The following is a 12,647-nucleotide window of genomic DNA, read 5'->3' on the forward strand; positions in this document are numbered from 1 at the left end:
AAAATGACAATGTTTAACTACAAACTTGGTTGTAGCCTAAAAGTATTTACAGTAATAATGTTAAAAAATTTAGGCCGCGTTTGGTACGCGAGTTTAAACACATGTTTTCAGTTTTTAAACAATATTATACGTATTTTCACACACTTTTTCACCCGCACGTATTTCTAAAAAAAATGAAAACTGTTATTTAAACATACATATCAAACGGGTCCTTAACTTTTAGCAACTCAACAAACTATTTTATCTCCTTTATCTACTTTACAATATACCAAACATTAATGATTCTATTTTTTTTTTTTACCATTTCGATAAAATATTCTTTTTTTATTATTTATTTATTCTCTCTCTCTCTCTCTCTCCACCAACAAACTCACACCTCTTCCTTCTCAATCCAGCAAACCTACACCCATCGCCAGCCACCACCATAAAAAAAAACATCAGGCACCAAAACCCACTAACCATGAAACCCATTCAACCACTGCCACTGCCACTGCTATCGTCACCAATACCCATAACTGCAACCCCTAACCACCAAAATCACAAAACTCAAACCCATTACCACATCACTACCACCAGCCCAAAAAAGAAAAATAAAAACCAGCCATCGAAAATTGAAAAATCAAACCAAACCCATGAAGAACTAATTAAACTCAAACCAAACCACCGAAAATCTTATTGGACAATAGGTCGGACCACCAAAGCACAAATTAGACCATTGAATTGATTGAAGCCCCATCGTCTGCTATCGAAAATACTATCGAACACCAAAGCACCATCAAAAATTAGACCATGAAACAAATCGGAACCACAAACCATAGTGAGAGAAAAGGATGAGCAAGAAAGGGTTTGGGCAAGAGGGTTTTGGGGAGAGGGAGAAAGAGAGAGAGCGGTGTGAAAAAAGAAGAAAATAGAAAAAAGGTTATTTTAATTGAAAAACAAAAGCAGTGAATATAAAAATATATATTTTTTTTTTATAACTTTTGTATTATAGTAGACTGCCAAAAATGGCCGTTTACTATAACTCAATTGCTAAAAAATTTAACAATAGCAACATGACACTGTTAATGTAGCTCTATTTTTATGGTATGGATTGTTAAAAATAGCAATACATTTTGAGAGCATCCTTATAAAAAGGATATAACTCCGCTTAATAAATGTTTTATTAAATATAAATTTTGATAAATTAAATATTAAATTATTTATTTTATTTTATATTGTTTGCAAAACTTAACATGTGCGTTAATAATGATTAGATTTTCAAAATAAATTACACACATTCATTCGTTCATTTCTTTGGATAAAACCAGGACCAAAACCAACGGCCATTGTCTCCATCACTCTCTCTCTCTCTAAAACCAATATGGCCATCGCTATTGCTGTTCGCGTGAAACGGTTCGTTTTATGACATGGAGGAGGCAAAGGCAAAGAGGAGGCTCTCCATTCTCTGTTCCCATCTCCGTCCACTCGGGGCTTCGGATTCGGGTCAGGCTCCGACCCACCTGATTTCCTCACGGGTTTCCAATTCGGACTCCGAGACTGAGAACAACAAAAAGAATCTCCACCAAAACGACTGCGTTTTCTGCAAGATTATTGTCAACGAATCTCCGTCTGTTAAGGTAACAATTCACCTCAATTTAAATATTTCCTTTTTTTTTATTTATAAATTTTGTTAAAAGAAAATTTGAAATGTGAATTTTAAGGTTTTTTACGATTTGGGTTTCCAATTTTAAATTATTTTTTTGCATGCACAGGAAGAAGTAGAATTTCGTGGTCTCAATTTTTGATTTGTCAAATTTTTTTTTTTTTGAGGCTCTTAAATACACTTGGGTCTTTAAAATCAAGCGTATGTGCAATTTAAACCACGACAGGTCGTTAAAACCCGTCGTGGCCGGAGACCCAGAGACAAGACACTGGCATTAAAAAAAAAAAAAAAATGATGTGGTAAAACTAATAACTGACATGTCATTACTTTATAGAACTAAAAGCAATGGCTTTTAAGTTTGTTACAGTCACTATAAGTTTTTATTTTTTATTTTTTTTTACTGCAGACTAAACCAGGGTACTTCATATTTTAAGGACTAAAACTGCCTATGCATGTGAGATATATATATAAGATGCATGTTAATGAATCTCAGTGATAAATAATTGGACCGATTGATAAAGTTTGTTCATTTCATAACCAATTATAATTTGTACTCTTGCTTGCCAAAGGCAGCTGAATTGGCATTTCTCCGTCCACAAAGTGCTTAGGAGACCGGGGGAAAGGGTTCAAGCTGCGGGTTAGCAGTATATTGTAATTATCTCTAAAAAAAAAAAATTATAATTTGTACTCTCAATTTCTGTGGAATATCCAAATGTCAATTAACTTTAGTATTTAATGCTTCAGACATTTGTGGTTGTAAAAATATAAAAATCCCATTTGAGTTCTTCTGAAAGCATTTCAAATCAAGACCTAATCCAATGCATAATGTAAAGCTGCTGCCTTCATTTCTTGTTATGCTGTGAAAATGCATTTTCTGATCACTTTGGTTCTTCCTTTTACTTATTCTACAATTGAATTTGATTTTGCAGCTCTATGAAGATGATATGTGCCTGTGTATTTTGGACAGAAATCCACTGAGTCATGGGTAAGGTATCATACATCCAAGATGCAATTTATATCTTCTTGCTTGGTATGGCTTCATTTTGCTTTATGTTTGCGAGTTCTTGTGGTTTAAAGTTCACGTCTTAACGGGTATTGTTAAAATATTAACCCTTAAAAGTGATGTAGCTTTTACCTATAAATTTTTTTTTTCTATAGGTTATGTTACTTGAGAGCTTAAAGAAATCTCCAAAGTTACTCAGTACACATACTATGCCGACCCTTGTGTCTTTTATAGCCTTCGGGTTTCAAGTAACTTCTGTTGCTGCAGACAAGTTAGGGCTAGGACACTGAAAGTTTTCCATGCTGAAGCTTCTTTTATTAAAGCCGTGATAATTGCAGCTCAATCAATCTGTATTATTATTACTTAGCCCAATGCCATAAAATAAATTGGATTAGTTATAAGGCCCCTTTTGCTTCTAGCCAATATATGCCGCATCTTAAGCATGAATTACAATTTGGTTCTGAATGTGAACACAATTAGCACAGAACTAGCAATTCAAAGAGCTGAATAGTTGATCTCATCAGTAGAGCATAAGAATGGTGTTTAGCTATTACTCTGATACTGACATTATGGGGTTTATTAGAGAAATGACAAAAATGTAGAACTGCTAACAGAAGTTCTAAGAAAATTGCTTCAACTAGATTTGGGATATAGGCAGGGGTGCTACAAAACCTGGTTAACCTGCAAAAGTGCCTCATCTGACTTCACCCGAACTGATCCAGGTGGTTCTAAAATCTTAGTTGGTTCAGTTGACTATGGGTTCTGGAGATTGCAACCAGAAGATATTTGTTACTGTCGGGTTTTCAATCTTTGACCTGAAGCTTACCAAACTTGAGCAATTCTATGGATGCAGAGGTATCAAGGTGCCATTCGTTATATGGATTAGACCCCTTGACTCATGTTACACAAGTCCTTATCTTATCTCTTCCTCCCCCTTCCCTTGTTTTTTCGGCTCTTCCATATTCTCTCTCACACAAACACACACACACACACAAACACACAAACACATCATCCACTCTAATCCATGCAATCATGCAAGCTCCAAAAACTCAAAGAGGACAGACTAAGAGTTTCACTTTCTCTACTTCAAAAAGGTTTTCATTCTTTATAGTAGTCTTAGTTAGGAGGTTTAATGTGAATTTATATTCTAGTCATTTTTATTTTATGGATTTTTGGTGCGATGGCAAGTGCCTTCCCCCAAAAGTGACAAGTTGCTGGTTCGAGTCAGGAATTAACCTCTCCAAAAAAACAAAAAAACTAGGTAAAGCTACTTACCAATCACCCCTCCTAGACCCGGTAGAAAGTGAGAGCTTTGAGCGCTAGATATGATCTTCTCTTGTTATTTTATGGATTCTTGTTCTTGACAAGTCTAGTTCTAACTTTGTTGCTGTTAAATTTGTTTCGTAGTCATTCAACAATAAATTCCAAAGAATTTATTGGTTTGTGGTTGGAATGAGATTTTGGGTCTGCTAGATGGCTGTCGCCCTTTTGTTGCCATTGTTGCCTGCTCCGATGACATCCAGCCACTATTTGTTAGCTGACTTGCCACCCATTGAATCCAACCAGCTTGACTGGCAATCCGAAAAAGATCAGCAGTCAATAAACCAATGCATATTGATCTATGTCAGGTGTTAAATTTCCAAAGTGATCATGCTTGGATCGAGTGACGAGTTGACCATCAACTGAAGCCCAACTGACCTATGAGAAGCACTAGGTCTAGGAATTTTTTATGGAGATTCTACAAAATTTCTGAATATTTACATCCTGTTCTTCTTAGAAATTAACCACTAAATATTTATAGACGACAAATTTGCCACTATACAAAACCCATATACATTCTCTCAAATTATCTTCTTTTACCTATCTCATAATGACAGCTAGAAATTGTTACTTGAAGTCATTCCTTGTTAACTTCCTTTCTTTGTACTTCACAACTTTTACATTTATTCTTTCATGCGTACTCCTTGAGGAAGAGCTTGTCACTAGATTTAAAGCTTGCCTACAATTCCGCATCTCCTTTCACAGCTTTCTGCATCTCTGCCCTGGTTACCCTGTTATTCTTCTGAGTTTTCAGGGGGAAATATTGCCAATGAAGAGATCCTGCCTCCTTTAATCCATGCTAATAGCTGTCCAACTCTTTGTACTCATAAACAGAGCATTTTGACACCACCTGTGAAACAGACTTGTAGCATCTAATTATAAATAGGTTACAAATTCTAAAGCCTGCCAGAACTAACCCTTCTTTTCTGGGCTTGGGGTGAGGGGAAAGATTGGGATAGATTTGCATCTATTTGTGATGCTTCTTGTGTTAATCCTGCTGGATACATCTATTGACATAAGGTAAACGTGTGAATCAATTTGCAAACCTTGAATCAACAGAAAATGGCTGTTCTTGATGGTTAGGATGAGTTAGCCTGTTTATGTTGAGTGAGCATCAGGGGTCTTAGCAAATCCAATGAAACTGGAAATATAGCACCAACTTCAATGAAGCAAATAGTCAAATGCTACTGAGATGAGGTTTTTCTAAAGGCATTAATGGAAAACTTCTTAGTGCTAATCCAAACAACATATAAGTTTTGAAAGGAAGTCTAAGGACCCATTTTTAAATGAAACTTGATATCCTAGCGAGGCTAAAACTCATTTCCAGTGCTATAAACTTTTATTGAAATTTCTGAATTCTAACAGAGTGTAGTGACTTGTAAGATATTGGTACGCTGGCAACCCTGAATTAGACAAATATGGCATGATAATATAAGCTATAGCGTAATGGAAGGCTTGATAGAGATGACAATAGAAGTTTGCTTTTGCATTTTCAAAATGGACTAATGGTGGACACAGAACACTACAAACTTGAAGGTTGAGTAAGATTTTGGATTAGTAGCTTAATGTTTGGGTAAAGCTTACATTGGGAGAAAATGATGCAAAGTATTGTGAATAAAATTGCTTTCAGTTATTACCACAGTTACCTTTTTATCAAAATTGAAAAATATAGTGACCGCTCACCATTCTAAGAGATTGGGATGTTGAGTGCACCAGTATTAGAGGGTCAACAAAGTTCATGCTTTTTTTAATTCTTTGTTGTTCCTTTATTTTTTTTGGACACTGGAAATGTTAGTCACTGCATAGTTATAATTGAAACTTGGATCTACCGAATTTTGCTTCTAGTGATAAATCAAGGTGCTTGAGAGACTTAACCTATTCTTTTGTGTGTGAACCTTCTTACCTATCAAAAAAAAATTGTGTGTGAAACCTACAATGTGATTCAGAGATAAGATTTCAGAATGCTGTTATGCCAAGCATTATGTGCCACCTGAATGCTTTCATGCAATTTTTTGTTCCTTGATGCCTCTTGCAATTCTTTCATCCCATTGGAATTCTGAAACCTCAAAATCTGATTATTTTCACATGCTGAGTGAAGCTGTATCGCATCCATTTATCCTTTCTTGGCCCCTTCGACACTTATTGGGTGCACCTGCAAATTACAGGCGAAAAAGGAATTGAGTTGCTAAAATTGGCTTTGAATGGATCCCTATACCAATAAATAAAAAACCAAGAGATGCATTGTTTGTGATTTTCTTTTGACATCATTATGTCTTCTATTTATTGTATTTTGTCTTTTCTTTGTTCCCCAGGCATTCTCTTATCATCCCAAAATCTCATTTTTGTTCATTGGAAGCCACTCCTCCATCTGTAAGTAATTTTTAGTGAGTAGAGTCAGTTTGTATCATATGACATCTATGTCAATCCAATCATTTTGTATTATGCCTATAGAGATATGATCCGTTTGCATCATGTATAGAAAGCCTTCACGGATTTTCTAGTGTAGACATTCATAACAGTAGTGTTGCTTTCCTTTTAAACATCTTTGTATTAGATAATGTAGTTAGTGAATTTCTTTAACATGTGTGACAAAATCTATTATGCCTAAGTGCATGTGTAAGAAGATCAATGGTTAAACCCCAGAGAAGTGAAGTTAAAATTATAATTTTTGTGAGCCCTATTTTTTACTTTTGTTGTTGTTGAGGAGCACTTGGAGTGACAACATGCATTTTAACTATACTACCCCCCACCCTCTCTCTCTCTCTTCCTTTGGTAGGCATTTCTTGATAGTCAATATGACTTATTTTCTTGGGCCAAACAAGAAATTCAAGATAGGGAGGGCCGAAGTTCTAATAATTATGAAAAATTAGCCAACTTTGAAGGCTCATAATATCATATAGGAAATAAGAATATGTGGGGTGCACGCCTCTATATTTAGGCAAAAATGGCCCATTAGCACCATTTGAAAAAAAAATGTAGCAATATACCACTGTTTGCGAAATATTTTACAATCTACCACTATTTTTAAACTCGAGTTCTACACATAACTTGAGTTTACAAAAATCGAGTTACATAAAAAATGTGCCATGGTGGTATTTCTAAAGAATTATGTGGTGGTATATCTAAAGAATTATATACCATTCTCAGTCAAACACCCTCTCATAAAGATCACAGACCTCCTAGAAACTTTTTATCTCTCTCTTTCTTTCCTCCTCAGTCAAACACCCTCTCAATTCTCAAATCTCTTCACCAGAGCAGCACCTTGTGTCAAAAAATATACCATAAGTTCTATCTGTACTAGATTTTCTAGAACAGCACCATGTTAAAAAATATACCATAAGTTCATTCACTAGCCCATCAGAGATAGATAATAGAAATGGAAAACAAATTACAAGAAGCATGAAGGAGGTGTGCACAATAGTTGGTCCAATGTGGGGCTTTTATGAAAAGACCAATATAGCAAATACTTATAAAATATTTAAGAACTGGAAAATAGGTTACACCTTTTGGCTTTGTGCTTTGACACTGACATAGAAATGAGGAACTCGATTTCACTGTAATCGAGTATTACGTTACACTTACATGTAGCATGGCACATATTTTATGGAACTCGATTTTTGTGAACTCAAGTTACATGTAAAACTCAAGTTTTATGGACTCAAGTTTCAAACAATGGTAGATTGCTAAATATTTCGCAAACAGTGATATATTGCTAAATATTTTGTCAAATGGTGCTATTGGGCCATTTTTGCCTCTATATTTAATGTAAATTAAACTGAAATATGAAGCGTAAATCTTGAGAATTTAGTAAGTTTACCCATAAGCATATATGTATTTCTGCCTCTGCTTTGTTCCTTGAATTCATTGATATCTGTGGGAGATTTTTTACATATGCTAATGAATTTCTTTCTTACGTAGATAGATCTTGTTGGATGTTTTAAATTTATTCAAGGAGGCTAACAATCATTGATTTTTACAGCTTCATCTCTTGATATGTCAACTCTCTCATTTCTTGTTCATCTATTAAACTGAAGTTCTTTGTTATTAGTATCTGTGCAAGGAGTATGGAGCAGTAAAATGATTTATAGCATGCCTCTCTCTTTTACTCTCTCTCTAGGCATCCAAATTATAAATTCTTTTCATGTCTCCTATTCAACTTATTGTGCAGGTGGTAGCTGCAATGTGTTCAAAAGTGCCCTTCATCAGCAGTGCAATAATGAAAGCTACTGATAGTGGTATGCACTTATGGCTCACTGCAATCAAAATTATGACTGTATTTTTTTTTTAATAACTGAAAGAGTATAAAAATTAAAATGGCCACCTACATGATTACCTTACTTAATGTTGTTATTGCTTAAAATACAAACAGCATGGGAATTTGATTTTTCATTAGAAAAAGTTAGTAGTGGCTTTGGGTTTCGTTGGATCGGGTTGGCTATATTGTGACAATGCACATGGTCCAAAAAGACAAAACATATATTAATATTGGTCGTTGGAAAAAAATCCACCAATCTACTTTATGTCATTTGTATACTCGAATTGTATTCTTCATTTTCTCAGAATTTTGAAACTCTACACTTGGCTGGTTTAGGTGTCGAATAACCATGCCTCATGAAGCAGAAATCAGTAGTTCGAATCTTCTTTAGGTAGAACCAACACTCAGTAATCTTGGGCACAAGTGCACAGATTCGAGTCTTCAACACAGTCGTTGAAAAATATCTAAAGACACCCCCCTTTACCACACTTTGGTGCGATTAGTGCCGTTTAATAAAATTTATTATAAAAAAGTTTCAAAAGAAGGAAAAGGAAAAGAAAAGGGCACAGTTGTACTAGGAGGGAAATATACAAGAAAACTAAAAAAAGCAACAGAGAGAAACAAAATGGAAACGCTTCATTTGGATGAGCTTACACCTCAAAAGAGAATGTATGGCTTTCTAGAGTATGACCTTTTTAAGGTATAACCATACTTTTACACAATGAACTACATAAATTGATGAAAATATCCTCACCCAAATGCAGAATTCCAAAATTACAACAATCCATACTAAAAATTCTTAGATAGTTTTATTTATCAAAGAAAAAATTCGTAGATAGTTATGCATATCTTGTCCATTATGCATGCCAAAATTTTGTTGTTTGGATGGTAATATGTATCATTAATTAAATGCACAAACTCAAAACTCCATCTATAGATATAAAGTAGAATTTCTATTGATAAGGATATACTAATGAGATGATTCTAACCTAGATCAACATGGAATGTATGGGCTATAGGGAGAAAAATAACCCCAGCAGTAAACCTGACAATGAGTCTCATAAGAAGTTATTTAGGATTCAACCAGTCAGTTTGATACCTGGTGTAATATATAAAGCTATGAACACACACACACACACACACACATATTAGGTGCTCTCTCCTATTTAATCTGGGAGAGCTACAGCTTGGTTAAGGTTGGCAATAAGTTCTGATTTATAAATTTCATGATGTACCACCTTCCGTAATAATTAGACTCCATCTTCAGTAATAGACTAATAGTTGCATTGATTGAAATAAGACCTTCTGAAAGTGGTCCTCTAATTTAGGTTTGGCTTATTATTATTATTATTATTATTATTATTATTATTTTTGATCGGTAAATAAAAACTTCATTGAAAAAAAGAAGAAGGTAAAACAAAGAATGAAGTTCCCCAGGTACACAGGTAGATTACAATGGGAAACAAAGCGTTAAACAAAACTACATATATCTAAAAAATCCAGCAAAGAAGATAAGATTGTATAGCAGGAATCTGATTAAGCAACTAAATAGTTACTTACAGAGAGTTTTGGTATCATGGTACATTGGGGTCACTGATATTGTGCTCAACAGCAAGTACACTGCCCAAGAGGCAAGATCATTTAGTAGTCTTTGGATACCTGCTGTGGCACTTTTAAAATTTCATGGAAAATTTGGTATTAGAGAACTAATTTTAGATTTTCTTAACTATAAAAATCGAAAGAATACAAAATACAAGAAAAAATGTCTGCCATATTTGTGTTGAAAGGAATGCTAGATTACATGGGGGAAGTGTTAGTACTGAAAGGCAGCTGATTCAGAAAGTATGTCAGGACATTAGGGGAAGAGTTAGTTGGTGTAAGAATATAAAAAACAAAATCCAAAACAGGATTCTGTGCAGCATGTGCAAGATTTCTAACTTTGTGTTGGCTTCATGAGTTGTTTTGGTTTTCAAAAGTTCTGGTTGCTGTTGTCCAGCATGTGGGGTTTGGCAACAGTCTTGGTACAGATATTCTGTTGTGTTTCTATCTGAGAGTTTTATGTTTCTCTGCTTTGCAGGGGTTGTTACTTTGTTTTCACTAATGAAATCTTGTCATTCATTCTCCCCCCCCCCCCCCCCCCAAAAAAAATCACATCAAATTCAAAGTGCTTAAATATACTCCAGTACATTCTGTTTGAGTGAATGTGAATATATACCAGCAGAATTTAAGTGCTATTTAGTTGTTAAGTTTTCGTCTCTAGTATAGCTTGGAATATTTTAGCATTATAAAAACTTAACTGGAAGTATTTCATGCAGATTCATTCAACTTGCTAGTTAACAATGGTGCATCTGCTGGACAAGTTATATTTCATGTACGTAAATATCATTTTTTTTTCTTCTTCATCTATATTCAAGTACCGATGAGTACGATAAGTGGATCTTATTAAAACTGAATGTCAAATGCATCAGGACCACTGCTGCCTGTCAACTATTTTAGTAGACTAGTTTTTTTCATTTGTTTTAAAATGTGTACATAGGAAAATATTAGCCTTTGCTAATTTTGCTATATAAATTTCAGACTCATATTCATATAATCCCTCGAAAGGCACACGATTGCTTGTGGCCTTCTGAGGTACGTATCGCTCACTTATATTTCTCAATTCTGGGACAAAAACATGCATGAGGTAGAGACATGTGAACGTTGATGTTTTGCAGAGTTTACGGAGGCGTCGCCTAAAGTTGGACCAGGATGTTTTTAAACTTGTAGATAGTGTTCGAGAACAGCTATCAGTATCGAACGACACCAAGAATGGTCTCACAGGAAATTAGTGGGTCATTGATCTGCAGTTGTAATTTATGCCATGATGGTATGCATCTTGTAAATACATGCAGTTCTTTTGGGATTACTAGCATAAATGGATCGTTTTATTTTCTACCTATATTTACTTTCTCTACCTTTTTTTTTTTTTTTTTTTTTTCTAATTTTGTTAGATTGGAAAAGGTGGCTTGTGTTGGAAGTATAATACTTGCAACAAAGGCAGGCAGGAGAGAGAGAGAGAGAACATGGCTTTCACCTTAATACTTAATACTATTAATTAAAAAAAAATGAAAATATGCTTTATAAGACCCTAGTTCAATTTAATTTTTTTTATGCACATCAGATTATTAAAAATAAAGGCATAGGTAAATCCACTAAAAACACCCTATTAATCATAGTATAGTATACACTAAACACTGCTAATTATTACTTCTGTATGGTTGCTACTCTGGCATGGTGGATGCTCAACTGCAGGAATCTCTTTTTTTTTTTTTTGGAATTTTTTTTATCAATGTGATTGGTTAGGATGTCACCATGAGACCATTGAGTTCAATTAAGATCCATAAAATTTGGTGTGGGCTTTGTTTGATACTATTGTATTGTTGAAGCCTTTTTTATGCATAATCAAGTGTCAACCATTAGAGTTAGGCTTTGTTAAACCTATGTTGTTTTTTTGTTTTGAACCATACTCAAACTTCAACATTAGCCCAAAGAAGACCAAAAGCTACCCTGCACCTTTTCTGCTAACAAAAGAAGCTAGACCCAAAATTCGAGAAACAAGATATGTGAGGTAAATAAACTTTGATCTATGTCCATTGGTAAAGTAAGGATCAAAACAATATAAGTCCAGTAGGAAGGAAAAAACCAAATAGTGATTGTCTAGCAGTAGAATGAGACAGATTATTATACTTTCCAGCAGTAAGATGAAACACTATAATACACGTTTAGTGATAAATATAGATCTGAAACAAAACAATTTCAACTATTGGTAAAGCTCGATATCCAACCTTGAAAGATTCATAAATGATGTATACTTAGCCATAACAAAAACAACGATTATTACTGCAATAGTAAAATTGTAAACCAAGATAACTCCCTCAATAATATCATTGGATTAAAAGGGTAGAAATAGAGATTAGTGTGTGGTGAATGGAAAGAGCGTGTCTAGTCGGGCACAACAATGGATTGGTCGAATTCCCTTATTTTTCAACCGACTTAGAGGAAAACGATCACTTCGATGATAAGTATTTGTCTCCTTTGAGGATGGCGTTCAGTAAAGTATAGTGAATGATGAAAATGTGAGGTATACAAGAAAATTTTTGGAGGTGTTTCTTAGTGTGGATGGTGATGGTAGTAAGTACTGAATTCCTTTGTTAGAATTGACAGTGAAGAAAGAAAATCTTAAGTGTCCGTCTGGAAATAATTTAATTAGCTTTTTATTAAAATTGTGCTAAAATATATTTGTAATTTGAAAAAGTGAGGAAAAAGAGTGCAATTTTAAAAAGATGTACATAAAAGCTAAAAAACAAAAAATGGGCTTATAATCTATTCTTAAACACACACTAGTGTTTGTTATTTAGGCTTGTTTCTTGTTTTTTGGTAAGTGTTGA

At 34.4% G+C, this 12,647-nt stretch overlaps 1 protein-coding gene across 2 annotated transcripts; it reads left to right on the forward strand.

Moving 5' to 3' along the window:
- Positions 1–1,272: 1,272 nt before the first annotated feature.
- On the forward strand, positions 1,273–11,157 carry LOC142621181 (adenylylsulfatase HINT3). Of its 2 annotated transcripts, XM_075794499.1 has the most exons (7): positions 1,273–1,616; positions 2,572–2,627; positions 6,278–6,335; positions 8,134–8,200; positions 10,536–10,591; positions 10,798–10,851; positions 10,935–11,157. In XM_075794499.1, the coding sequence occupies exons 1-7, from the start codon at positions 1,407–1,409 to the stop codon at positions 11,046–11,048; spliced, it is 615 nt and encodes a 204-aa protein (XP_075650614.1). In that variant the 5' UTR covers positions 1,273–1,406; the 3' UTR covers positions 11,049–11,157. The 2 variants fall into 2 exon arrangements, with proteins under 2 accessions (XP_075650614.1, XP_075650615.1); XM_075794500.1 differs by lacking the exon at positions 10,798–10,851.
- The last annotated feature ends 1,490 nt before the right edge of the window (positions 11,158–12,647 follow it).

This window comes from Castanea sativa, chromosome 12 (assembly GCF_040712315.1).
Source record: "Castanea sativa cultivar Marrone di Chiusa Pesio chromosome 12, ASM4071231v1".
Classification (NCBI taxonomy): Eukaryota; Viridiplantae; Streptophyta; class Magnoliopsida; order Fagales; family Fagaceae; genus Castanea; species Castanea sativa.